At 44.3% G+C, this 27,545-nt stretch overlaps 1 protein-coding gene across 1 annotated transcript; it reads right to left on the bottom strand.

The window, feature by feature from the left end:
- Positions 1–29: 29 nt before the first annotated feature.
- On the bottom strand, positions 30–27,267 carry PDPN (podoplanin). The gene is made up of 5 exons (XM_058552942.1): positions 26,996–27,267; positions 7,706–7,848; positions 4,432–4,558; positions 702–740; positions 30–145 (listed from the first exon to the last, which is right to left on the bottom strand). Exons 1-5 carry the CDS (start codon positions 27,060–27,062, stop codon positions 30–32), a joined length of 492 nt encoding a protein of 163 aa, XP_058408925.1. The 5' UTR covers positions 27,063–27,267.
- Between the last annotated feature and the right edge of the window lie 278 nt (positions 27,268–27,545).

Here is a 27,545-nt window from a genome sequence, read left to right as displayed (position 1 = left end):
TACCTACCACGTGGGGGTAAGTTATTTACTTACGAGAACCTTCCCGACATTTTTCGAGTGACCACCACGATGACCCCACCAATGAATCCAATGGCTAGTAAGACCCCAACTATGATTCCAACCAGAGTCACTGTCGACAAGCCATCTGAATGAGAGGGAAAAAAAGCATGAGCACCAGATAAACAATACACCTGCGATAAACAATGCCACTGCCCCACTGCAGATAGAAAATAATGTTCTATGTCACTTCTCCTGTATCCAGCGGAAGCTGACTTAGAAAAGGAGAAACTTTGGGCTATTCTGATCTCGTCTTATGAATGGAAAGATTTCTGGGTTTCAGGATCTATCAAGCATACCATTCATACTGGGTGGCTTCACTGTTAAATATTGGGTAGCATTTTTGTACGGCTATTAAATTAGCCCCTATTTTCATTCTTAGTCACAATAAGTTGTGATATGATACCATTCTCCATAGCTGTCATTAAGTGAATAGACTCATTTGTGGTTTGTTTATTTTCAAATACAGGCAATTCCCTTTTCTGTCTTAAAAGAGGTTTGAAACCTGTTCTCAGAAGGTTCTGTGTTTTGCTCTTGTTGACTACAATCCAGGAAAAAATGTGATTCATCACAAAGATTAGGTTCAAAGAAACCTGTTTTTTTTAACTCTCATAAGAATATTTTGATACCAAAATCTAGCCTACCTTTCTCAACCGTTGTCTTTGTGTTTCCACCCGCTTTCCCTGTAAGAGATGTAATGATATAGAATTATTAGGATTTAATAACTATAATTTAACAATTGGCAAAAGACGAATTTACCCTACGTGGAAGGTAGCAGAACACAAACAAAGGATAATTTCTTAAATAAATTGTATCAGTGGGTTTTTAAGCAAGCTCTGACATGACCTGGTCTTCAAAACTATTATTATTGAATTTATGAACACTTCTTCAGACCTATGGGGCCACAGTACTTTTGCGTACATTACTTTTTTCTCATGCAGTTTAGAGAGCAGAGTCAAAGAAACTGACCCACAGAGATCGTAAATAAATGGTCAGAAAGTTTCAGAGGCTGGGTAACAAAAGAATCCAAGGCTGTTGATTCTTGGTCCAATGTCAAAATCATGGAAAACTCTTCCACTGTGATGAGGGCTGTTTTGAGGGATTTTCATTTTGAGAGCAACTCTAGTTTCAGAAGATGCAGCCAAGATTGTGATTCATTTCGTGATATCAATTCCTTGCCTTTTCTTGAGTAGCAAAATCTAGATCTTACAGGGCAGCAAGAAGCCCGGCAAAGTTGAATGAGAGAATATATCCTTTGTGTTTATGCTTCTGATATTTTAGGATTTCTATCTGCAGCCAAACCTAGTCCAATAATTACAATGTGAATATTCTCATTTACCTATTGTATGGGCGTAAGTCATTTATTTACGAGTGCCTTCCCATAAGTAAGTAATAAAATTATTTTTTTCAGATAATTTTACACACTTCCTATTTAGAAATAAAGGCTTTTTTTGTTTTGTTTTGTTTCTCCGATCAAACTCTTAAATGAGTCCTTAACTCCTGTAGGTGGTAGTTGTTTATCTAGTTTGCAGATAGAGAAAAAGTCAAGATTCCTTGACTTAATGACACAATGGAGAGAAGTGAATCAGTCAGGCCCTTCCCTAGAACCTTTGTTCACAACTTGCAAAATACCACAGATGTCCAATAGCTTTCCTAATCAAAGGTGGAACCAGCCAATCATCATCTACAGGATGCTGGCTTTTACTAATGATTGGGTTTGAAAGAAGTCATCCCCTTTGTACCAAGGCTGTCTTTACCTTTCCAAGATGGCCCCAGGATAGGCATCCCTGAACTCTACTCTCCTTCATGAGCTGAACCCATGGCTCTGGAGCATTTAAATGGAGCTCCAGCTGACTGACCTATCCCATCATAAAACAAGCATGGGGAGACTGCTGGGTTTGAGGCCTGCCCAGAACAAAGGTGTCATCAAATCAACTCCCAAAATGTCATCCCTGGCTGTCAACTACCAGAAGAGACAGGTCAATCATTTGTTTATCAGGTCTTAACACGGTGACTGCCAATTCTGGCCTCCTAAAACACCATTATCAACATCAATGCACCATTGGTTAGAAAACGTATTACCAAAAATAAAGTTTGTGGAATATTCCTTACTAAATTAGAGCTTATTAGGTCTATACTCCCTAGCTCCCTCCCAATTACACTGACTGTAATCATGAGACTGCGTCATCCATGTGAACATCATCAAACTTGGATGTTTCATGGAAAAGACATCTGCTGCCCTAATAAAATTACCTCTTAAAAAAAAAACAAGTGCTTATAATTAAATTTTAACTCATATGTGAAAATTTCTTGGGACACTGATGTATGCAGTGGGAATGTGCCATATGTCACACTTTTTGTGACAGGGTGGGGCAGGGGACAGGACAAGAAAATAACCATGACTATTTTCCAGGCAATTGAGATTTTTTTTTTTTAAAGACTAGGAGAGGTATCCTGGTATGATAGAAAGAATACTCAGCCTGGAAGGCTCCATTTTCTGCTGCTAATTCGCTGTCAACTCAGGTTACAAATGATCAATACTTCTCCAAAATTTTGAAATGCTTCCCAATGACCACTTATATTGATGATTCTTTCCCTGCTTAGCCCTATTCGGTCTTCTCTGGTGTTTAAATGTTAACTATTTCTTTAGTATCTCGGAGTGACCTTTAGGCTTTATTTTCAAAGCACTTTATGAAGCTTTTTTTTTCTTTTTTAATAATTTTATTTATTTATTTATTTATTTTTTCCCCCAAAGCCCCAGTAGATAGTTGTATGTCATAGTTGAACATCCTTCTAGTTGCTGTATGTGGGACGTGGCCTCAGCATGGCCGGAGAAGCAGTGCGTCAGTGCGCGCCCGGGATCCGAACCCAGGCTGCCAGCAGCAGAGCACGCGCACTTAACCGCTAAGCCACTGGGCCGGTCCGAGGTTTTTTTTTTCTATTGTGGTAAAATACACAACACAAAATTCACCATCTTCACCATTTTTAAGTGTACAGTTCAGTGGTATTAAGTACATTCACATTGTTGTGCAACCATCACCACCATCATCTCCAGAGCTCTTTTCACCTTGCAAAACTGACACTCTATATCCATAAAACAATAACTCCCACTCTCTCCTCCCCCCAGCCCCTGGCAACCACCCTTCTACTTTCTGTCTCTATGATTTTGACTACTTTATGTATTTCATCTAAGTAGACACCAACAGTATTTGTCTTTTGGTGACTGGCTTATTCCATTTAGCATAATGTCATTAAGGTTTATCCATGTTGTAGTATGTGTCAGAATTTTCTTCCTTCTAAAGGCTGAGTAATATTCCATTGTATGTACATACCACATTTTGTTCATCCATTCATCTATCGATGAATTCCACATTTAAGCTATTGTGAATAATGCTGCTATGAAGAAGGATGTACAAATATAAAGCACTTTTTAAATCTTCAGAAGTGCTATAGAGTTTTTAAAACCAGATTGGCTATTGGGTCTGGAAATGTATATCAAACAATAAAGAATGACTTTCTAAGTGTTCAGATGTGCAACTGGTGTAAGGAACCACTGCTTTAGGCAAGGTCTTTATGTTTAGTTTCATTTAAAGATGGATATACCTATCTGGATTCAATGATTTATATAAAGTTGCTCAAGATAGCAAGCACTCATTGCAGTTATTGGAGAGTTGGTTCCTTTGCTCTCCCATCCCTCTCTACTAAAAAAATAAGGCATATTTTTTAAAAATCCCAAACAACTGAATTCTCTTAATGAAGTTCTAGAAATAGAAAGTTACCTCTTTCTATTGCTAAGTTGTAACGCCAAATATCTTTCCTTATTCTCATCAGTGATGGTCTACACTTCACAACATGGCAAAGACCCAAAGTCCTCCTCCAAACTTTCTCTCCAAGGTGTTCTAGTCACACTGCTGCAGGTGCCAACTATGAATCACAAGTACAACCCCAATCCTGGGAAGGCTGGTTTAGAAAAGATCCTTGCTCCATGTAGACCGACATGAACTCAATATAAGACGGCAAATATCAGTATAGAATTGGTTAAGATTTACATAAGTTGGCTGAGTTTCATGCTCTCGGGTGTCAACACAAAGTTCTGAGTGTAGCATGATATCAGCTTCGGGTCAGCAACAGGACACCAGTAGCTACTTAACTTGCCCTCGTAGGGGCATTATCACTAGTTGTCATTCAAGGCAGAGAGCTGTGTTCAGAGAGCTAATAAACTGAGTTCTGAACCTACCACATAAAGCTTGGTTCAGAATTCGCTCTTGCATTCCAACATGTGCCCTATTGATTATTACATTTGTTCATGGTTTTTGGAATGCATGGATTATGCAAAAGAAGATCGTTCCCTATTGGGGCAACTGGTTTTCTTACCCACGGTGTGGCTGGTGACCACATCTGGGGTTCTGGTGCTCCGGCTTTCTTTTGGGTAATAGACTGTGTTTCCTGCAGTTGGCAGATCCTCTATCTGACCGCCTGGACTCTTTGTACTTCTTGGCACCTATTAAGAGGTGTAAGTGAGGCAAAACAGAAATAAAACATAATGTTTTAAAATATATACTCTGCCTTATAAAAGAAAAGGATTTAAAGTGGGGTAAATGTATAAAATATATGATGGCATAAATTTAAAGTGGAAACAAGAAAATAAATAAAGAAAAAGAAACAACAAGCGTAGGGACAGGAATAAAATCAAGTCTCCTCCAGAAACGAATGCCAAATGTTTAGCATGACTTTCTAGGGTCTTAATTCTTTGGAAAATACCAGATCACCAGGCTTTAATTCTTTCTCTCCCTTAAACTTGAATGGCACTTTTTCCCTGTAACATTTCCCTGGCACGTATTATGTTGTATCATCCTTCAATGCCCTCCCTCCCCCAATTAGAATAATAGCTACCCTTTATTGAGGGCTTTCTATGTGCCAGGCCTTTTAAATACAGTCACATGTCGCTTAACGACGGGGATACATGTTGAGAAATATGTCGTTAGGTGATCTCATCGTTGTGCGAACATCACAGAGTGTACTTATACAAAAAACTAGATGGTATAGCCTACTACACACCTAGGCTATGTGGTACTAATCTTATGGGACCACCATTGTATATGCAGTCTGATGTTAACTGAAATGTCATTTTGCAGGGCGTGGATGGATCTCATTTACTCCACGAGAAGCCCTATGAAGTAGATCCTATTATTAGTCCTACAGTATTAACAAAGCTTAGAGAGATTAGACAATCACATAGCCGACAAGCGACAGAACAAGACTCGGAAGTGGTTCTGTTGACTCCAAAGGTCACACCAATGTAACATTCAACAAATAAGCTAGTGAGCACAGGCAACACAAGCAAAAATAGATAAATGGGACCATGTCAAACTTAAAAACTTTGTGCATCAAAGGACACAATCAACAGGGTGAAAAGGCAACCTATGGAATGGGAAGAATATTTGCAAATCATATGTGTGATAAAGGTATAAAGAACTCGTACAACTCAATAACAAAAAGTCAAATAGTCCAATTAAAAAATGGGCAAAGGACTTGAATAGACATTTCTCCAGAGATAATACACAATGACCAACAAGCATATGAAAAGATTCTCAATATCACTTATCATCAGAAAAATGCAAATAAATATCACAATGAGATTATCACATCACACCCATTAGAATGGCTACTATCACAAGAGCAGAAAATCATGTGTTGGTGAGGATGTGGAGAAACTGGAACCATTGTGACCGTTGGTTAGAAATGTAAAATGGTGCAATTGCTATGGAAAACAGGATGAACATTCCTCAAAAAAATTAAAAATAGAACTACCACATCATCCAAAAATCCCACTTCTGGGTATATACCCAAAAGAATTGAAAGTAAGGTCTTGAGATATTTGCATACCCATGTTCACGGCAGCACTATTCACAGTAACCAAGAGTTGGAAGCAACCCAAATGTCTATTGGCAGATGGAAGCAACCCAAATGTCTATTGACAGATAAACAAAATGTGGTATATACATACAACACAATATTATTTAGCCTTAAAAAGGAAGGAAATCCTGTCACATGCTACAACATGGATGAACCTTGAGGACATGATGCTAAGTGAAATAAGCCAGTCACCAAAAGACAAATACTGTATGATTCCATTTATATGAGGTACTTAGAGTAGTCAAAATCATAGAGATAAAAAGTAGAACGGTGGATACCAGGGGCTGGAGGGACGAGGAAAAGGGGAGTTGTTTAATGGGTATACAATTTCAGATTTGCAAGATGAAGACATTCTGGAGATCTGTTTCACAACAAGGTAAATATACTTAACACTACTGAACTTAAAAATGGTTAAGATGGTAAAATTTTGTTATGTGTTTTTTTAACACAATAAAAAATATGCTAAGGAGTACCTGCTATGTGCTCAGCATGGTTCTAAGCCCTGAAGATATAACACAAGTAATATAAATTCCCTGCCCTCTTGAAACTTACATTCTGAGATGGGGTGGCAAGGTATGAACATATAACAAGAAACAAATACAAAAGGTAATTTCACATGATTTTAAGTGCTTTGAAGAAACATAAGCTAGGTAACAGACTAGAACAGGGATTGGCAAACTTTTTCTGTAGAGGGCCAAATGGGAAATATTTTCAGCCTTGCAGGCCATTCAGCCTCTGTTGCAACCAGCTACTCCACTCTGCTCTTACAGTAGGAAAGCAGCCCCAGGTAATTCTCAACCCAACGGGCATTGCTGTGTTCCAATAAAACTTTATTTACAAAAACAGGCAGTGGGCCAAATCTGGTGGGTAGTTTGCTGACGTCAGGGCTAGAGGGTACCTCCCAGGGGGAACAGAGGGTGGAGGGGGCAGGATTACTTTAGGCCTCTTTGAGATAACATTTGAACTTGAGAATCATGAGAAAAAGTCAGCCATGGAAAGATCTGGGGAGCGTTCTAAGCAGAGAAAACAGAAGTCTAGGGTGGAATAAGTTCAAAGGTCAGAAGGGCCAACATGGCTGAAAGAGAGAAAGTGAGAACCCAGTGCAACAAGGCCAGATGGGTGGGCAGGAGCCTCGGTTATTAGGCTAAATTATTAGTAATGTTATTAACTGAATTATAAGCACCTCAAGGGTCAAAGCTGTGGCTTCTATGCCTCCTCAGTGCCTCCCAGAGCCTGGTATCCTGTCTTGCCCATGGCAGGTGCTTAAGACACATATGAATTGATGACAATTCATTAGGTTAGGAATTTGTTGATTGAGATTCCACATAGTCTATTCCAGTGTGGTCTGTGGATGGGTTCTAGTCTGTGTTTATTACCAGTCTACAATAAGACAAGAAATTGCAAATAACGTATTTAGAAACTTTTATAGCAAAGACAGTGCCGCAACATCCAAGATTTTTATTGTATTGAAAATTGGGCTCTAACAGATCTATCAACCTACTTCCTCATCAGTCTGAGAAACCTGGTGTATACTCTCAAATCCCCTGAGATCAGCACACCAGCCACTGGCTAGCTGGATGAAACTGGGAAGCAGCTTTTGTTGCACGCCACATAACAATTCCTTTGTATGGTGGCTCCCGAGGATTCTATTGATATATATATATATTTATTATACCCTTGCATGTAATTGCACGCCTATGGAGCAAATTCCTCTCTTCCTAGTGACACTCACCAGAGTTGGCAAGCCAGTAGACACATGGTCTTCATTGGCACCTGGGGTCTGGAAAGATACTGTTGTATCTTTCACACTGTGGGTCACCACGTCATCTTCCACACCTGTAGTCACAATGGCATCTTCTGGCCCGAGTGTGCTAGCTGAAAAAGAAAGACTGAGTCAGGACTGAAGGTGGAAATAGTGTGGGCAGACCTAATGGGCAGCTACAATCACATTATCTTCTTTCTCATTTCTTTTGAGGATTTTTCTAGGGGGTGGGGTTCATCTTTCCTGCTTACCACAAACCATTCTCCTTGCTTCACCTCTGGCACATACAATGGCCTGCTTATCTCTGTTGCAAAACAAAGGAAGGTGGAAATACAAAGAGGCAAGGCAGCTAGCCCCTCCCTGCTATCCCCGAGGCAGGCTGAACAGGGGGATGCATGCCTTTTCTTTTCAGTAACAACCCAGATTCTTCCTGGTGCCGTGTCATACGATGAATTAGTATATTCAGGTTAACAGAACATTGGGGCTGGCCCCGTGGTGTAGCAGTTAAGTGCGCACACTCTGCTGCTGGTGGCCCGGGTTCGGATCCTGGGCGCACACCGACGCACCGCTTGTCAGGCCATGCTGTGGCGGCCTCCCATATAAAGAGGAAGACGGGCACGGATGTTAGCCCAGGGCCAGTCTTCCTCAGCAACAAGAGGAGGACTGGCATGGATGTTAGCTCAGAGCTAATCTTCCTCACAAAAAAAAAAAAAAAAAGGTTAACAGAACATCATTTAGACCTGGAAAAATTCTTAATTAACGTCAACTGGAAAGATTCCTAAAAATACCAATTTGCAGACTCTATCTCAAAGCCACTGAATCAGAATGTCCAAAAGTGGGGTCTCCATCTTTTTAAAATCAAGCTCGCGCTCCATTTAATTTTGAGACTGCTGTCTACCTGAATGATTAGAACCATTGGCTCTGACCACAGACCTCAGAGATAACACAGAGCTCAACCTCTGTTGTTGCAGTCGGGGGTAATGTCTACAGGTGAAGGTCAGTAGTATACTTAAGGCTGCCTAGATAACCAATAGAACTCTTAGTGCCCCCAGAGCCATGCTAACAAGAGACCTCACAGCCTCGGCCCTGGCTCTTCTGCATTAACACTGGACGAATGACCCTGTGGTGCCCATGAGAAAGTTTTCGGGAGGAGCAGGGGATGGGTTGGGTGGATTAGCAGGTTGAATTCCACCACCAGGGGAGAAAGCAGATAACAACAGTGGCCTCTTCTCCAACCTCTGTTGCAATGATCTGAACTAATCACCAAGCTGGAGCATCATCTCAACTCATCAAATAATCCTTTTCACAAGTTAAAAACCTGACTCATTGGCCACGGGCTCCCTCCCCAGGCTGAGTGGCTCTGGAAATTCTATGACTAAATACAGTTGCAAAATAAGCAAGCATACACATCCCAGGAGCAAGAGGGAGGGGGTGCCTGGAGACTTCTTTGTGTAATTAAAGAGCAGATGTTTGTATGGAGGCAGAGCTCAAGTCAGCAGCCCGTTCTTGTCTTAAGATACATTATTTCTCCCTATGCTTCGACAGCTCAGCCGAAGACACAGCTAATAAATATATGATCACAACTTCTTTGCTGATGCATAGAGGGAGAAAACCTCTAAAGTAAATTTGCTTGAGCCCTCTCTTTGCATCTAGAGTCCTAATCCAAGGCTGCCAATCAATGGCTTTGGATGAGCCTCTTAAGAATATGCATTTATTTTTCATCTCGGGAGAAAAAGCTTTCACCAGTTAGCAATAACTGAATGCCTCAGTGCATGCAAATGGTTTGCCTCCCCTCCTGGCCATTTGCTGGGGTGGGGGTGGAGGTCTCGATTAGCTCCCACAAGAATTTATGACTCTGTGGTGCAGGCAAATGTTGAATGTATTCATCGAGTTCAAGGGGAAATATCGCTTTGCCAGGCAAGTTATCCTTATTAAAAACACTAAGTATCCCATTTTCTTTTCTTCTTCTCCTGGACTGAGCACAGTTAACAAACCATCAGTTTTAGAAATATTTTCTGGAGCTGTTCAAGCAAAATTACTTACTACATGGCATCCTCTAACTTTAAAAAACAAAACCCACCATTGCTTAAAAACAAATCAAGTACTGAATGAAGTTGGTTTGAATTCTTTCATAGAAGGTTCAGTTCATTGAAAGCGTAACTTGATAAAAATTCCTTCTTGTTCTTTTCTATGCTGGGCTCACAGAGCCAAGTAGTAAAATCGCTCTGAATAGACAAAGGGGGTTTTATGAATGACACGCATGATTAAGATGCGTGTCTTTGTCTCACTGCCCCGGCATTCTTTTTGCTCCCTGGGAAAGCAGATCTTGAACAAGAGATCCTCAATTGTCCCTCTTATTATTTTGGCTGAAGGCTTTCCTGGGTGAAGAGTTCCTCCGCGCCCAGCTGCCGGGTTTCCAGCCAGCGGCTGAAGTCCTTTTCCTTTGAATGGTGAAATTCACATCAAGTACTGAGACCTTTGCTCTGCAATGGTTTTTTCCTCCTAAGACACGTGCGTGCGCAGGCAACACACACAACTGTTTATACAAGCCCGGTGACGAACCTACAATAACAGTGTCAGTACTGAGGCAGTGTCCCCTCACGCTCACATGAACACCTTTTCCTGACACACCCAGCCTCACCCAGCGGTGGGTCAGAACCAATGGAAGTTTCCAAATACGGCAGCAACTCATCATTTTACTTTGGAATTTTTTTGTTTGTGTGTTTTTCTTAAAAAAGCTAGGCCAAAGTTTATACTACCTATGAGAAGGTGATGTGACAAAGCATTTTACCTTAAGGCCTGATGAATACATGAGAAAGAATAGGATGTATTGGAGTATATGAGGAAGATATCTGGTTTAAAACTAATTCGGCCTGACTCTTTTTCCAGAAGGGCCTGATGTGGCCTGTTGAGCATGTATTGTAAATCTGCCTTAAACATTCACAAGGTCCCAAAGCCGAGAATGATGCCCTTAAAGATAGGGGTGTTGCCTTCCCCATATCAGCATTTCTTTAAGGATAAGCATTGCTTCCCAGAAACTCAGGATTAGTTTCTGACCTGCTTTAACTCATCTCGCGACCTCTGACCTGCTGACCACGGACCTGCTGTGTTCACCTTGTGACCACCGACCTGCTGTGCTAGCAAGGCATCTTGTGACAGCAGCAAAACCGATATTCCTGTCATGTGTGATCTATGTTCTTTGTTCCAAGATGGTATAGAACCACTCTGTACACCCCCTGTCTCTGGAGAGCTTCCTTCCTTGGGAAGGAAGCCCCCGGGCTATCGTCCTCAGACCTGGCTCATATAATAAACTCACACCAATTCTGACTTATAGATTGATTATGGATTGTTTGTGTCAACAGCCTCTTAAGTTCCAGAACAAATAAGAACGGAAGACACGCTTATTGGCGTGAAAGCACTAATTACGAATCATTTTTATCTTTGCAACAAAGCTTAATATCTCTAAAGAATTTATTCTAATTTACATACATTAAATGGGATGGCATTACTTTAAAAATACTTTAGAATTTAGATACAAGGTTAAATCATGCTGTTATTGTAATTGTATTGTAATAGTCCCAAATCCTTGATAAACATCTTTCGAATAAGTGTTCTCAACTTTTTGGTTTTATCTACATTTCTTTGATTAGCGGTGGTGAGTTGTTTCATCTATTTGGCCATTAGAAATGTCTTCTTTTGTTACCATTTTTCTTTTACGGTGTTCATCTTTTTTCTAGTTTTGTAAGTGCTATTTATGCCTTAAGAACATATTCCTTGGAATAGATGCTACAAACATTTTTTTTTTTTTTACCAGTTGGCATTTCTATCCCTCTTTTTAAAGTTGCAGCTCTGTCACTAATCAAACTTATTAAGCCTGTTTTGTTCCTTTGATGTCACACTTACAAACTCTACCTCAAGATTATATAAATATTCACCCCCCCATTTTCCTTATGGTTTTGTTCTTACACTTAATATTTCTATTTATCTCATGTTTGTTTTGAAGTATGAGGTAAAATGGGAATATACTGTGGTTTCCCCCAAAAGATTAGGCTGTCGTTCCAATAAATCCTCTTTTCCCCACTACCTCAAAACTAGCTCTCATTGAGACAAATGTCTCATTTCAAATACTGTGTCATAATCACGGGAAAAACCTTTCAGCTCAAGGACCAGCTTAAATGGCCTGGGCACTGCCTCTGTGCCCCATTATATACCACCGTCTATCTGCAGACTCTTTCCAGAGCCAATTCCTAAATCTACGCTCCCCTCACCATCAGCTTCCTCTTCCTCCTCACATCAGCTGACTGCTGCCAAGTTAAATCACTGCCAAGGATGCAGCTAGAATAAAATGGGGTGTAGATAGCGAGGAGGAAGGGAGGGCTAATTCAACAGAAGTGCGCTGAGGTCTTTCCGAGCTGTAGGTTCTACCTAACGTGGGAGGGCACGGCATTATAACAACACCCTCCCTCACATTTGTTCAGCAACGTAGGGTTTATGTGGTGTGTTCCACTGACTTTATTTCACAATAGCCCTGTGGGTGGGTTGCACTGGCATTACTGTCCCCATTTATCAGATGAGGAAAGTGAGGCTGACGAAGGCCTCTCCCTGACCAAACTTCAGTTAGGCTCCTTTGAGCCCTGACCTTAAGCTTCTGTGTTCATCCTTGCAGAGTCCAGTTTCAGCAAGAATCCTGCTAAGACAGTTTAGAGAGAATCCCCCACCCATGATACCTGATCAAGTTCCCCATCCCCCACCTTTGATGTCTAAGCCCTTGGCCAGCTTTTAGCAAGAATCCCATTAGTCCAGTCTGGCAAGAATTCCCCTCCCCTTGATGTCTCCTCTTCGTAGGTTTCCACCCACCGACACTCCCCTAACCCCAGTCCCAGTCCTGTTCCTTGGCTATAAATCCCCAGCTGTCTTTGCTGTATTCAGAGTTGAGCCCTAGCTCCTCTATTGCAATAGTCTTGAATAAAGCCTTCCAACTGTTTTAACAAGCGTCAGAATAGTTTTTCTTTAACAAGATCAGAAGTTAAATGATTTACCAAGCTCTCTGGTTGGTGAGCAGATGCAAAGCCAAGTGTTTTGACTGCTCATCCATATATTCACCAACATGGGCCCAAAAAGCACCTTTGTGCCGTCATGGCAGCCGTGGGCTGGAAAGCCTGCTGCCCCCTCCCTGGTTCTGACATTCTTCCTTTTCACCCCCCACCCTCATCCTCTCATAAATTATAATCCTGGTTGTCAGAAGCAACTGCTTCCTCTGGCATCTCACCTCCTCTCATGAAATCCCATCTGGTTAGAATCTTCCAATCTAATTATTTAGTGACCACAATCTTGACTTCCTCAAATGCATCCCCTTCTAGGACTAAGCTTTCAGGAGTGGTAGATTAGAAGGAAGGTGTAATTTTCTTTACAAAAGTCTGTATCTCTTTGAGCAGGCGCTCTCCTCTTGGCTTTAAAAATTAAGGCAGCAGTAATGATCAACACTGGAACCTTCCAGGTAAACGTCTATATCCCCGGATGAATAAATGACAAGCAATAGGATATACTGGAGTACATGAGGAACCCATTTGGTTTAGAACTAATTCAGCCTGAGCTTATTTTTCCAGAAAGGCTTGACGTGGCCTGTTGAGCATGCATTGTACATCTGCTTTAAACATCTACAGTGTCCCAAAGCCAAGAATGATGCCCTTAAAGATAGACATGTGGCTCCCCCAGCCATATCAGCATTTCTTTAAGGATAAGCATCTCTTCCCAGAAACTAAGGATTACTTACTGACTTGCTGAGTTCACCTTGTGACCACTGACCTGCTGTGCCAGCAGAGCATCTCATGACTGTTGTAAAAGGGACGATCCTGTCATATGTGATGTATGCTCTTTGTTCCAAGACGGTATAGAACCACTCTGAACACCCTACTTCTTTGGAGTGCTTCCTTCTTTTGTAAAGGTACTCTCCCCAGCTATGTGGTCCTTAGGCTTGGCTCATAATAAACTCATCCCAATTTTGATTTATAGGTTGATTACAGATTATTTGTGTTGACACCCCAAACACTTACTGCACACCTGCTATGTGCTGGGCTCCGTTCTGGGCACTGGAGACAGGAGAGAACAAGGCAAAGTCTCTATTCTATGGATTCGGGTATTGGTGGGGTGGCGTAGGGGGGTTGTAATGTTACCGCCCAATGTGGGGCCTTCTGCTCGCCACAAGCCTTGCCAATAGTGAAGAGGCAAAGTGGTAGGAGACAAAGGACTTTTTTTATTACAGCTTGCTAGCAAGAGGGAAGATGGCTGACTCATGTCTAAAAGAACCATCTTAAGGGGGCATGAAATCTTACAGCAGTTATATAGGCCATTGGGTTATTGGGGAAGGGGTTGGGAATATTGACCTTCTGGTGTTACAGACTGGGAGCACCACACCAGGTCTTTCAGTTTTCACTGATGATGGCTATCAGCATAGACTCTCTGTTAGGGGGTCATCACATTCCTAAGGAACTCAAAAAAACAAAGTTATCATCTTATCGCAGCTGGGAGGTACCTGCACAAGCAGGGGTCATAAAATCTACAGAGCAGTTAGATCTCCTGGAGCGTGCATATCCAGCTGGGTTAGTTTGTCAGAGGTCATTCAAAGTTACGATAGAGTTTTTCTTTTCTACAATATGGCTTCCCTTATGTCAACCTTGTCTTGAGCTGGTATCAGTAACAAGCAGACAAACAAGAAAGTCTCAAGGTGCTGCTCCTTCACCCCCACCAGATCTCTGCTCACAGGGCACTTTCTCTGGAAGGCCTTCTCCAGCCACCCATTGAAATCAGTACCCCCCTGCACTCACACTTACCACCCACCATGCTATATATTCACTAATTGGCTGTCCCACTAGAACATAAGCTCAACAAGGCTGTTTTATCTCAATGTCCCCTTGCCTAAAATCCCTGGCTCCAAGTAGGCACTCAGTAAGTATTTGTTGAATGACTGAGTGAACTCCAGACGGGTGAAGAGCCAGGCTAACTAACCCTGAAGCCCAGAATGAGCTTGGGGCACTGCACACTCGAGAAACAGGGTGGTCGGTGTGGCTGGACGGTCAGAGACGACATTGGGGAGGTGTGGAAGGCCAGTCCAGCGGCACACTGTAAGGAGGAAGGAAGGAAGCCAGCGGATGCTCTGAGAAGGGGACTGACATCACTGAGTCCAAGAAACCATGACGTGTGCCATGTGATGGAGTGTGTATATCGGGGAAGGTGCCGGGATCACACTGAAGCAGGGAGATCGCTTAGGCTATTTGTCGTCCAGGCAGGAGTGGGTGATGCCTGCACCAGGACAGTGGCTGTAGGGAGGTGAAACAGCTGGACAGGTAATCGCCAGGAAGCGTCTGAAGTCGTTACCCACCAACAGTCAGAAATAAATATGAAACCTCAGAGCCGTGGATTCATTTTATCATCTGTTACAGCTCTGCTGATAACAACATTTAGGGTATGAATGGATGGACTGAGTAAAGTAGGATGTTCCTCTATGAGGCTGAGCCCTTTACTGGGTTCACGTTGATTTATCAGGATAGCGACAGAGGTCCCCTACCTAAGGTTAGACAAAGAGCCTCTGCCCCGCTTCTATCCCACGTGAGGGAGAAGTTCCTCGCAGCCCTCTTTCTGCCGACCTGAAGCTTCAGAATCGGACAGCTGGAGAAGCAGCTCTGACAGCATTTTATCTTGAAACAGGAAAGTTGATTTTCAAAATAAAGAAGTCACAAGCTGAGTCACCCTTGGGGTTTTCAAAGAAAACTTGTGGTGTTAGCCAAGAGATTAAGGCATCTCATGTTGGCTGGTGTTTTCTAGCATCCTGAGCTGCTCCAGCATCTAAATGCACAAAGGAGCCTTTGAAGACGGTTGACTACTTGGCCTTGGAAGGATTTTTGTGGCCACTGAGAAGTAGAATGCTCTTTTTTTTTTTCTTACGACATCTTAGGAAGTTCTGGTTTTCCCCTTAGGAGAAACTATGGGATAATTAATAAACAATTGATTCTAACATCCCCCCCCAATGACATTTGGGATGAAGTAATGCTTTTAGAAGGAGGTCAAGGGCCGGCCCGGTGGCTTAGCGGTTAAGTGCACGCGCTCCGCTGCTGGCAGCCCGGGTTCAGATCCCGGGCACGCACCGACGCACCGCTTCTCCGGCCATGCTGAGGCCGCGTCCCACATACAGCAACTAGAAGGATGTGCAGCTATGACATACAACTATCTGCTGGGGTTTTGGGGGAAAAAATAAATAAATAAAATCTTTAAAAAAAAAAAAAAGAAGGAGGTCAAAATGTCTATTTGGAAAACAAAAATAAAAATGCTCGCTTCTGTTCCTTTGCCCAGACACCGGCTTTGGCAAATTATTTTTCTATCATGTCTCAATACTGTGCTCAGAAGCATGAAAATAAATACACCCAGAACTATAGGAAGGTGCCAACTTTCAACATTTTCTAGTGCGCTGCAGACCACCCACTGTGATCACTGAGGTTCTCTGATCTTTGTACATCCTTCATCTCAATTCAAAACACCCCAGATTTAGCTATTTGATGGTGCTTCCTTAGTTCCCATGAAGTGGGTTTCTGCAACCAGAATAAAGGTGTTAAAAAAACTCTGCTTTTATTTACCACATCTTTTGAGTTACTCCTCACATCCTATAGGCTGGCCCCTCTTCTGACTTTGTGTAGAAATCTTTCTTTGCAATATTGAAAGCCATCCTTGACTTAGTGCTCTGTGCCAGACTCCCAGCTCCTGGCAGACACTGGGTTGTGGTCCATATAATCACTGATGTGGCCAATGGGCTCCCCCTCTGCACACACCCATTCTTTCCACGGAACCTTGGAAAAGTGCTTACTGGATCAAAAATTTGGCCATGGATAATCTAGGCAACGCCTAGGAGGCTTAGCCCTGTCACTCAGCCTCCCACAGAAATGCACTCTCTCTTAATTTTCCTCCAGGCACGCATCATGCCATCTAAAGTCCACACTGTCCCATATTCCCAGTGTCTGGCATCATGGTAAGTATTTAGCAGATGTTTGTTGAGTGACTGACAAAGAGTACACGTATAGCCAAGTAGGAAATTTCTTTTGAATTATCCCTTATATGATAATATTCCTGCCACTGTCCACTGTGCTTCACCCAAGAGCTGTTCAATATATTCCCCTGATGAAAGAGACAGCATAGCATCCTACGAGGATGAACTTTCCTGCCCTGCCGTTTGATGTTCAATGAGCAGCAGCCTGTCCACTGACTGCGTCAGGTCCCATCAGCCCCTGCAGGCCGAGGCCAATGATGAGACTTGACTGCCCGCTGTTGGCATTGGGGACGTGGCTTCTCCCATAAAATCCAAGAGAAGCGTGTCAAGGCCGAGGAGATCAGACAAGTGTCACCGGTCCCTCTAGAGAAATCAGAAGAAATGCTACACATTAACATTTGGAACAGCATACCCTGACTTCAGAGATGAGGGTGGGGTTATGCACAGCGCCCCAGGATACAGCGTTCTGAAGGTCTCTGCAGCTGAACTAAGGCAATAAAGGATGGAGAGGGGCCCATGATGGCTGAGGACTTATTTTCATTTCAATAGCGAGGACTCACAGAGTTACTGGCAGGTGGAAGGAGCAGGACATACAGTCTACAAGATGTGACAGCAGGCCTCCCAACCACATCCATTCTCCCTCCCCTTTGATGGCGGAAAAGGAACTGAGTTCTACTGCACACCCTTCACAAACCTTCACAGTTAATCTCCATGACCATCTACGAGGTAGGTATTTTAATAATGGCGACCACTTATTGAATTTATAGGAAAATGTTGACCTCTACAAAAGCCTCGCAAACCAACATCATCCTCTTTTGCAGATGAGGATGATGGGGCTCAGAGTAAACTGCCCATGTAGCCAGCAAGTGGTGACACTGGGATCTGTCAGGCTCTAAAAGCCCCACTCTAACCACTGTGTCACACAGCCTTCGCGTGTGTTGGTCACTTTCCGCAGCTCCCACTCATATGCCTCTAGAATCCACACAGAAAGGCTGGAGAAGGATGGAAGCTGCTCTGATTGTGGGCTTCTGGATGCCAAGGGCACCTGCAGGTTCATCTCTCAACATCACTGTCCATCCAAACCCCACCCGCTCTTCATGGCCCGAGTAAAATACCTCTTCCTTCAGAGCCCTCCCAAGGTGCCAGGAGAAAGTCATCTCCTCTAAATTAGCACAGGACTTGACAACACTGGCATTCACTCTCCCTACTAGCATCTAGAAGCTTCTTGAGGGCAATGGCCCATTCTGCTGTAAATTATGGCCCAGCCACTAGCACGGTCTCTGACAGCTGAATGGATGGATGACGATTCCCACTTTTCATGGTTCACGGGAGTGAATCAACTTACCTGCTCACCCCCAATGACAAACAGAGCTCAGAACTCCTCACGTGTCAAAACTAGAGATTGTTGATTACAACCTCAACCAAGATTACTCAACCCAGGGAGCGGTTTCTCTCTCAACCAAGAGCAGGATGCTCTCAGTAATAGAGGAAATGAGTTCACAGTTTTGTGGACTGGAATCAACACCTCTGTAATGACTTTTCTGGAACCCAGCTGGGGCCGCAGTCCTGTTCGAAAAGCCACCTCATAGGGAGGACTGCTTAGCACATAAAGAACCAAACCACCACAGCCTGCTTTAGAAGTGCTTCCTGGAGCAGAGCATCTTGACGGGGTGGTGGAGTGTTTGGGAAACACTCTCCATCTGCTCGGAAACTGAGCCTCTGATTCACTCGGGGCCGTCAGCACAGCGGACTCCGATTTTGCAAGAATGAAAAGAGAAGCTCCTTTGGCTCCGACCTCACCATCTACCCATGCAGCTCGCAGACAGGCCAGCTGTGAGCCCAGGAGGATGAGGCCCTGCAGGAATGTGCAGAATGTGGCTGTGTTTCCACTAGCTGCCCTTGGCCTTGATCCTAAGCCTGGTTTGGGAGTTTGAAGTGTGCTTCGGTAGGTTTTTAAAAAATAATTGTTCTTAGCTAAGGGGATCTCTTCTGACCTTCCTTGCAGTCTTTCTCCTCTTGTTCTGATGAATGGGGAGTTTAGGCAGCAAACTTTGTCTCCAGGGCTTACTGCTGATGTTTCCAGGGCTTACTGCTGATGTCCCAAGGCTTACTCCTGATGTCCCCAGGGTCTACCCCTGATGTCCCCAGGGCCTACCCTTGATGTCCCCAGGGCCTACTCCTGATGGCCCCATGGCCTACTCCTGATGTCCCCAGGGCTTAATCCCGATGTCCCCAGGGCCTACCCCTGATGTCCCCAGGGCTTACTCCTGATGTCCCCAGGGCCTACTTCTGATGTCCCCAGGGCCTACTCCTGATGTCCCCAGGGCTTAATCCTGATGTCCTCAGGGCCTACTTCTGATGTCCCCTGGGCCTACCCCTCATGTCCCCAGGGCCTACTGCTGATGTCTCCAGGGCCTACTCCTGATGTCCCCAGGGCCTACTCCTGATGTCCCCAGGGCCTATCCCTGATGTCCCCAGGGTCTACCCCTGATGTCCCCAGGGCTTACTCCTGATGTCCCCAGGGCCTACTGCTGATGCCATTTTAGTTGAATATCTCCCCAGGTACCCATCAGACACATCAAATTGCATGTCTCATTATGACTCCCAACTCACTGTGTCTATAACAGAGTGCATCAACTCCCACTCTTCTCACCAAATTGGTTCCTAACCTCTCATCCCTCCTACCTGATTTTTATATTTCCATCACCTGCCTTCCTGTCATTCCTGCCAAAAGGCTTGGGCCACTGGGCATCCTCCCTCTTCCTCCTGCCAAATGTTTACTATGTACCAACCACATGTTCTTTTAAGTGCTAAATTAGACATAGGTCCTGCTCTCTTCTCTAAGGGGCAAACGACATATACAAATAATTACAATATAGTGGTAAGAATAGCCAAAAAATTCTCGAAAAAGAATGAAGTAAGAGAATTCACACGTCCTGATTTCAAAACTTACTACAAAGCTACAGTGATCAAGACAGTGTGGTACTGGTGTAAGGACAGATGTAGAGATCAATGGAGTAGAACTGAGAGTTCAGAAATAAACACATATATTTATGGGCAGTTGATTTTTGACAAAGGTACCAAGATAATTCAATGAGAAAAGAATTGTCTGAGTGCTAAAGACAAGTGGATTTCTCATATGCCAGAGAATGGAGCTGGACCTCTACTTCACACAATAAATAAAAATTAACTCCAAATAAATCAAAGACCTAAATGTAAGAGCTAAAACTACACAGCTGTTGGAAGAAAACATAAGAGTAAATCTTTGTGACCTTGGATTAGGCAATGGCTTCCTAGACATGGCACCAACAGTACAGGCAACAACAAAAGAGAAACCGGACTTCATTAAAGTTTTTTAAATTTGTGCTTCAACGGACTATCAAGAAATTGACAAGACAACCCACAGAATGGGAGGAATATTTGCAATTCATGTCTGATAAGGGCCTAGTATCCAGAATAGATAAAGAACTTAACGATAAAAAGACAACCCAACTCTAAAATGAGAAAAGGATTTGATAGACATTTCTCCAAAGATAAATAAACGGCCAACAAGCACATGAGAAGACGCTAACATCATTAGTCATTAAGGAAATGCACATCAAAACTACAATGAGATGCCACTTCATACCGATTAAGATGGCTACTATTAAAAAAAACAAACGGAAAATAACAAGATTTGTTGGTGAAGATGTGGGGAAATTGAAACTCGTTTGCATTGTTGGTAGGATTGTAAAATGGGTGAACGAATAAGCAAAATGTGGTCTATCCACACAATGCAATATTGTTCAGCCATAAAAAGGAATGAAATTCTGACACATGCTACAACATAGATGAACCTTGAAAACATCATGTTCAGTGAAAGAAGCCAGACACAAAAGGCCACATGTTGTAGGTTTCTGTTTATATGAAATACCTAGAATGCAAACCCATGGAAACAGAAAGCAAAGTAGTGGTTGCCATGGGATGTGGGGAGGGGGAATGGGAGTGATTGTCACTGGTTTGGGGCTTTGGGGGAGGTGAGTGATGAAAATGTTCTAAAATTGACAGTGGGATGGTTGCACAATTCTGTGAATAGACTAAAAACCACTGGAGTGTTCAATTTAAAAGGGTTAATTTCATATGTGAACTACATGCCAACAAAAAAATTTTAATACAGGCATGAGTGTTGTAAGAGGTGAATAATAAGAAATCAGGAAATGAGGAAAGAATAATAAGAAATCAGGAAATACTGAGCTGCGAATTTTGCTGGCTCCTATTCCCCAAAATCTGATCTCACCCCTGCCTTCTGTTGTCACCACACTCAGTCTCTACTCGCCCCCCCAACCTTCGTCCCATAAACTAGATTCAATCCCATATGGCTCCCTCGTCATTTTTTTCTTCTGAAAACCACTATTCACGGCCCGCCCTGCTCCCATTTGCTATCATTGCCTATTACCTACGGAAAAAGGTCCTCCTCTCTTACTCAACATGGACTCATCCTTCTCCCCAATTTCCTGCCACTCCCCAACTCAACCCCCCTGACTCCAGGCAGCCTTCATGGCTCTTCCCACAGAACCTCCACATTGTTCTAATTTCCGTGCATTTGTTCAAGCAGACTCTCCTGCCTGGACTGCCATCCTCTGCCACCTTGGCCAACCAACCCCACCATTTTTCACAGCCAAGATCAAGTCCCATCTTCCCCAGCAGGCTCCCACCAGCTTGCCCCAGCCACAAGAATCTTCTCTCCAAACTCCGGGCAGCAGATAACGGTGTGCGCTGCTCAGGACGTGTCATTTTATGCTGCCTCGTATGTTCTTTTATGTAAACACCACATACACATCTGTCTGGCCTCTGTGAGCTGCAGTCCCACTTTATGCTTCCTCTCTAACTCTCAAAGTTCTTAATAACACGTGTGCTCTGTAAACGTTTAAGGGGGCTGGGAAAGTGTCCTTCAATTCAGTACCCTAACACCAATTCACTTCTTCAATCTGAATTATGTATCTAACAAACAATAAGCCGTGTTGCTGCTGTAAGAGATGCTTGAAGAAATCAACTGGCTGACTTTTCTGGGTGTCTTTGGTGGACCTGACCCCAAGCCTAGCTGGCTATTGTGCTGAGTGGTTAGGGACGTGGGCTCTGGGGTTGGGCTGCCTAGATTTGAGTCTCACCACCGCTGTTTGCTCTGTCTATGTGTAGGTTACTGAACCTCTCTGAGCCTCTTTACTCATCTATAAAATACAAATAGCTCCTACCTTGTAGGTCTGTTGTGCAGATTAAATGAAACAAGGCTTGGAAAGTGCTTGACACATGCTAAGCGCTCGGTAAATGCCAGCTGTTATTACATAGTTACTGCTATTAACACCATCCATCCAGACTCTAGTTCCCTTAGCTTTACAGACTCAGAAATTTAATCTTGTTATGGGGTGATCCAACTGAGATGAAACTGTTTCACATTAGCCAAACTCACAAGAGGACAGGAAACCAAATAGTTTATTTAGAACAGGAAATAGTTTTCCAATGCTTTATACACATATTTGCTATCTAACTCATGCCCTTCTCAATAACAAAATACCTGAGACACTGTTTCGTGTAGGTACAAGGCAAAGGGTGGGGCTCCGGGGTGGAATACATTTCCAGACTGTGACAGGACAGGGACCCCTGATTCATCATAGAACCACCTTGACAGAGATCAGAATCCCACAGATATGACAGCTCGCAGAGTAGCTCCAAGCAGGAATAACGTTCGCTTTGCCTGACTCACAAAAGCAGTTACTCAATAAATATTTATTAAATAAATGAATTCCTTGGGCAAGGCAGGTTTTACGTCATCAAATCCTTGTTCCCTTTTTCTCCCCTTCCAGATTCTAGCCAAACTGACTCCCTCCATCTTTGGGCAAGATCCTATTTACTGGATCACAGCTTTGCTTCTATTTGTTGTTTTATTCTCCTGGATGGAGATACCTTGATGAATTGCAGGAAACACGCCATTCTCATCTCATTCTCATCCGTAATGTGTTTCCACATATTCCTGCGTGCCCCTTCCCTGCTTCCCATCTGTTTTCTACATAACCTGGCATTCCCCTGCCTGCTACAAATGTAACAACAGCAACACTTACCCCAGTGCAGCTCAGCGCGAGGCTCTCTCCACTACCTGGAGCACTGGCTGCTCTGTTCCTCTGGACAGAGGTCCAGAGCACATCCTCCTCTGGAAAGGTGATTATCCTTTCGGTAGGTTTGTTGGTTTTCGAGGTTTTTTTGTTTATTTGTTTTTTTATCCTCCATGAAATTTACTGTTGCCTTATCAATTTCAGTTTGTAGCTCCTCAAACAACAAGGTGAATGAGGTGCCCAGGTCTGCAGGTTTCCTTCTGGACTTAGCATGATTCCCCGCAAAGGACAAACACATCTCCTCTGAGCAATTCTCAAGGAGAAGGCACTGGACCAGACAAAAAGGCAGGAGAGGCTGCTCACTCTATCTGTCGAAGCTCGGAGCTTCGATCAGCAGGCGGGATGGGACACGAGGGAAGGAAACAGACACCTCGTCTTCCTGCCGTGGGCGAAGCTGGCAGAATTCCAGTTGTCCCCTAACCTGGCTCCATCACATAGCCCTGAGATAAAATGCCTAATCACTTTCCTTCCCACAAAAGTTTCAAGAAATCGGTAAGGAAAGAATTCAAAAGTCCAATCAAGAGTTTCTTTCTCGAGTTACTCAATTTTCCTGGGTTTCTCCCATGTACGCGTTATTAAACTTTGATTTTCTCCTGTTAGTCTATCTCATGTCAATTTAATTCTTAGACCATCCAGAAGAACCTAGAAACGTAGAGGAAAGTGTCTTCCTCCTCTACAACACATTAAAAAAAAAAAAAAAAAAAAGAGTTTCTTTGTCTCCTGTCCACCCCCTGTGGAAATCCTAAGACTCAGTAACTGTTCACTTGGCTTTAGAAGTACCACCTCACCCCTGTTCACCCCAATCATATGATTCTCTTCCAACAAAACGCTCACACTGGGTATTTCCTTGAGAGGTTTCGGGGTGGCAGGAATGACAAGGCTGCCTTGGAGAGCCTGGCAGGAGCATATTTACATTCCTCCCATGAGTTTCACAGGACACTGCTAGGTATTCGAGTCTTCTCTCTCCCCACGCCCTCCCCCGTCATATTTCCACAAGTTGTAACCTGGCATGCCTGCTCTTAGAAGCCAGAAATATGACAAATATTCAGATAAGCCAGTGGAATTTAAAGCACAAGTCCGCTGCCTTGCTGGTGAAGACTCCTGAGTACGCTTTATAATGTCAGGTGTGCCCCCTCAAACATGCATATGGTTCAAATCCTGCATTGAGCACCAGCCCAAGCTCTTGGGAGACGCTTAATTAATATTTGGGGAACGAATTTATGAATCTTCTTTTAATGTACTGTGACATTTTTATTCTTAAAGGAGTATCATGGTATTTGATGTAAAGGACTTTTTGTACCTTAAAATATTTTGTTTTCATGTTTAAGGAACTTAAAGTGAGGTTAACCTTTAATTTCAAGTTCAACTTTTTTTTTTTTTTGCAGCAATGTAATGTAGTGAAAAAAGCTTGGGCTTTGGAATTAGACCCATTTTCGAATCCCAGTTCTGGCACATTCTGAAGATAATAGTGTATAATTTAAGGAGTTGTCATGATGAAATGAGGTAACGGACGTTCCTCACACGCGGCAGGGGATGGGAATGGGAGGGAAGCAGTGCCCTTCCTACTTGGCCAGCCTATCCACTGTCACGCCAAGGTTTGGGGTCTTTATAACTCTGTGGTAGAGAGTCATTCATGGGCCACTCCTTTCAGAGAAAGAGAAGAGCCGCGTACCTCCGTTCAGCCAGGTTCCTCCCTATTCGCCATGTCCCGACTTAGCCTTCTCATGCTTGGATACTTTTTAAAAATGTGCATGTACTCCAGTGTAATGGATAGGCCTCCCTCACAAAGGCTCTAACAGACCTGATCTTTACTAAATGCTTGATAGATGCCTTAAGGGCAACCAAAACTTAGCAACTCATGAAGATTTCAGGGCCTCCGAAACTGGCAAGAGTTCGGGGGAAATTTGTGCACCGCATGATTAATCCTGGGTAGATTGGTCCCGGAAAAGCACACGTGGGTTTGCAGCAAGCAGCAGCCTGCAGAATTTCACAAGATAGATTTTCTAACGGAGAGGCCCTGAAGTACGTATTTTGGATGCAAGATCAGAGTGAGGGTGGGGCCTCACAGTGGAGGAAAGTGCCAGATGTGTGGACAACAGAGCTCCTCTGAATCCACTCACATCCAAAGAGACAACACACGGGACCAGATTATAAAACCGAGCCAGATTATAACACTAGATGAGGGAAGCACAGTGGGGAGTAGGAACCTAAGAGAAGGATAATAAAAATCATCACCATAATTACCCCCAGCCCAGCTCCCCAACAAGAGCCAACAATAGCCAGTTCAATGAAGTTATTCATCCATATTCAAGTCGCCTCACTCATTATCCTCAGACAAAACCCCTCTTGGGCCTCAGCTCCTTGCCAGCAGCCCAGCAACACAGCATCCACACACAGCCGGCCCCCAACACAGCCAGGGGAGGAGGGGCCTCTGCCTTGAGCAGTCTAGTTTCTAGTACCAATGGTGGCTGCTTTCTCAGACAAAGTTTACTGCCACCCTGTAGGAGTACCTTTGACATTCAGGAACTGGCTTAAAGATAATTACAGCCAACCCTCCCCAGAGAGAAAACAGGGGATGCCGCCCAGCTGCCGTCTGTCTTGAGCGGAGCTGGGATGCGCCTGAGTTCGGGGGCCTCCCACACCTTGCCCTGGTGAGCACAAAACGGTGTCATCTGCACACTGTCTCGCCAAAAGGGAAATGTAACTGAAATGCAGAGCTGTGTATATTCTAGAGGAACGAGAAGTTCCAAAGATAGGACCATCACAAATAGCCCATGGCCCTGCAGAGAGTTGCTGGGTCTCTCCGAAGCAGACAGCGGGCACAGAGCACTACACCCTGTGTTATTTCCCTAGGGCTGGGTATTTTTGTCTTTGCAGGGAATTATAGAAGCCTAGGTCAGGTCCACTCCTCCCTCACACCACTCCCTCCAAGAAGGAGTCCTCTGGCACCAGGACTACAATCCTCAATTTGGAGAATGTAAAAGTTCACCTTTCAGAGCTTGGCTCAGCAACCTCCAACTCCAAGGATCAGTAGTGAGCTTATAATTCCTTCAATCAATATTTAGTGAGCAACTACTACGTGCTTGACATTGTTTTGGCCCTGGGGATCAAGGCTATGACATAGCTGTGTCCTTGGGAGCTTATATTCTATTGGAAAAACAGATACAAAATAAACCCCCAGGAAAAGAAATAAAATATTCACACACGTGCATGGATGCCTCCAACACAGCACACTGGGCAGAAAGAGGTAAGAAGAGGAAGAAGAGCGAAAGGATAAGGGAAGATGTAGGTGATGGTAGGCAGGGCCCGCAGCATCAGATCTAAGACAGTTAAAAGTCTAAGGAGTCACCATCACTCAGTTATTGATGCTGTTGACCAAGCTCAACACACGGCCCCAAACCACCTTAACCCTCAGTGTTCACAGTCATCCTCTGTTCCTTCAGCCACTCACGAGCCCTCTCCACCTCAGTCCTCTCCGCACACACCGTCCTCTCTACAGAGGATAACCGAGGCCTCTTCCAGCTAGCTGGTCCCCACTGATGGGGCCTGAGTGTGTCCAACATGCCGGGGCACAGGGTGTAAGATCTGGCAGCCCCGGGAGGGAGACGATCACTATACAGAGGAAAACCTCCCCCAACCCCAGCACTCCTGAATGTCCCTCCCGACTCCATGGGGCCAGTTTCTTCTGAGGCCCTGGGCGTTCCCCCAGAACGCAGCCCTGCAGGAAAGCCCAGACCTGCCAGTGGAAGGCTCTTTGCTGTTACCCCTTCGCCCTAGCGCTCGTGCCCCGAGCAGGGGGTGGAAGGAGGTGGGCTGCCCTGGAGGGAGGCCCCTCTGCTCCCCACCCTTGCTGCCTGTGGATTCGGGGGCTCCTCCTTGCACTCCGCTCAGCTGTTTCTTTGGGACCTGGCACCAGCTAAGCCTCTGTCTCTCCTTCTCCCGGGTCCTCCAGACTCGCACACACGCACTCCCGGCTCCCCTCTGCTCTCCCCGGCAACCTCAAATGCCAGGCCCAGGCGTTCCAGCAAGCCCCAGCTCGCCAGTCCCCACCAGCAGCTGCAGACTCCTGCTGAGTCTTACCTCCTTCTGCCAGGACCCAGAGCCACGCGCTTCCCAAAACCAAGAGCAGAACCGGCACCTTCCACATCTTCTTAGTTGACTCGTTCTCTTCGGGGGCCGAGCAGCTGGTTTCTGAACTGGAGGAAGATTAAAAATCTCTGCAGCCACAGGCCCGGCGGAGCGCGAGTGGAGATGCAAGGAGCGCAAGTCCCAGCGCGTGATGGGTTCCCAAGCTTCCTTCACCCGCGCAAGCAGCCGGAGCACCAAACTTTGCTGGCAACTTTTGGATGGGAGTCAGCATTTATCTCTCCCGAGGAGGGCGGAGAGAGGTCCGCTGTAAGGTGGTCCCAGTCCGGGGCTCACTAGGACCGCCCCCTCGCTCTGTTTGGCCCGCGCGAAAACGATGACCTCAGGCCAGGTTTAAAGTTACAGGGCTGCAGCTGCGGGGGCCGCCAGGGCGCGCGGAGGGCCCGGAGCGCCGCAAAATTGGCTTTTATTCCGTTCTCCAGCAGGAGGGAAAGGGGGCGCATGCAATAAGCAATTTATTTTGTTTAATATTTTACTTTATTTA

The sequence above is a fragment of the Diceros bicornis genome, chromosome 13, assembly GCF_020826845.1.
Source record: "Diceros bicornis minor isolate mBicDic1 chromosome 13, mDicBic1.mat.cur, whole genome shotgun sequence".
NCBI lineage: Eukaryota > Metazoa > Chordata > Mammalia > Perissodactyla > Rhinocerotidae > Diceros > Diceros bicornis.
Note: the sequence above shows the minus strand (reverse complement) of the source record. Positions and strands in the feature narration are given on the sequence as shown.

What these genes read in the sequence shown, in the direction of transcription:
- PDPN (XM_058552942.1), bottom strand. Translation starts at nt 27,062, where the DNA reads ATGTGGAAGGTGCCGGTTCTGCTCTTGGTTTTGGGAAGCGCGTGGCTC. An exon ending in CTGGGTCCTGGCAGAAGGAG is followed by an intron (nt 7,849 to 26,995) that starts GTAAGACTCAGC and finishes TTTCTTTTTCAG; the next exon opens with CTAGCACACTCGGGCCAGAA. An exon ending in GGTCACCAGCCACACCGTGG is followed by an intron (nt 741 to 4,431) that starts GTAAGAAAACCA and finishes CATCTCTTACAG; the next exon opens with GGAAAGCGGGTGGAAACACA.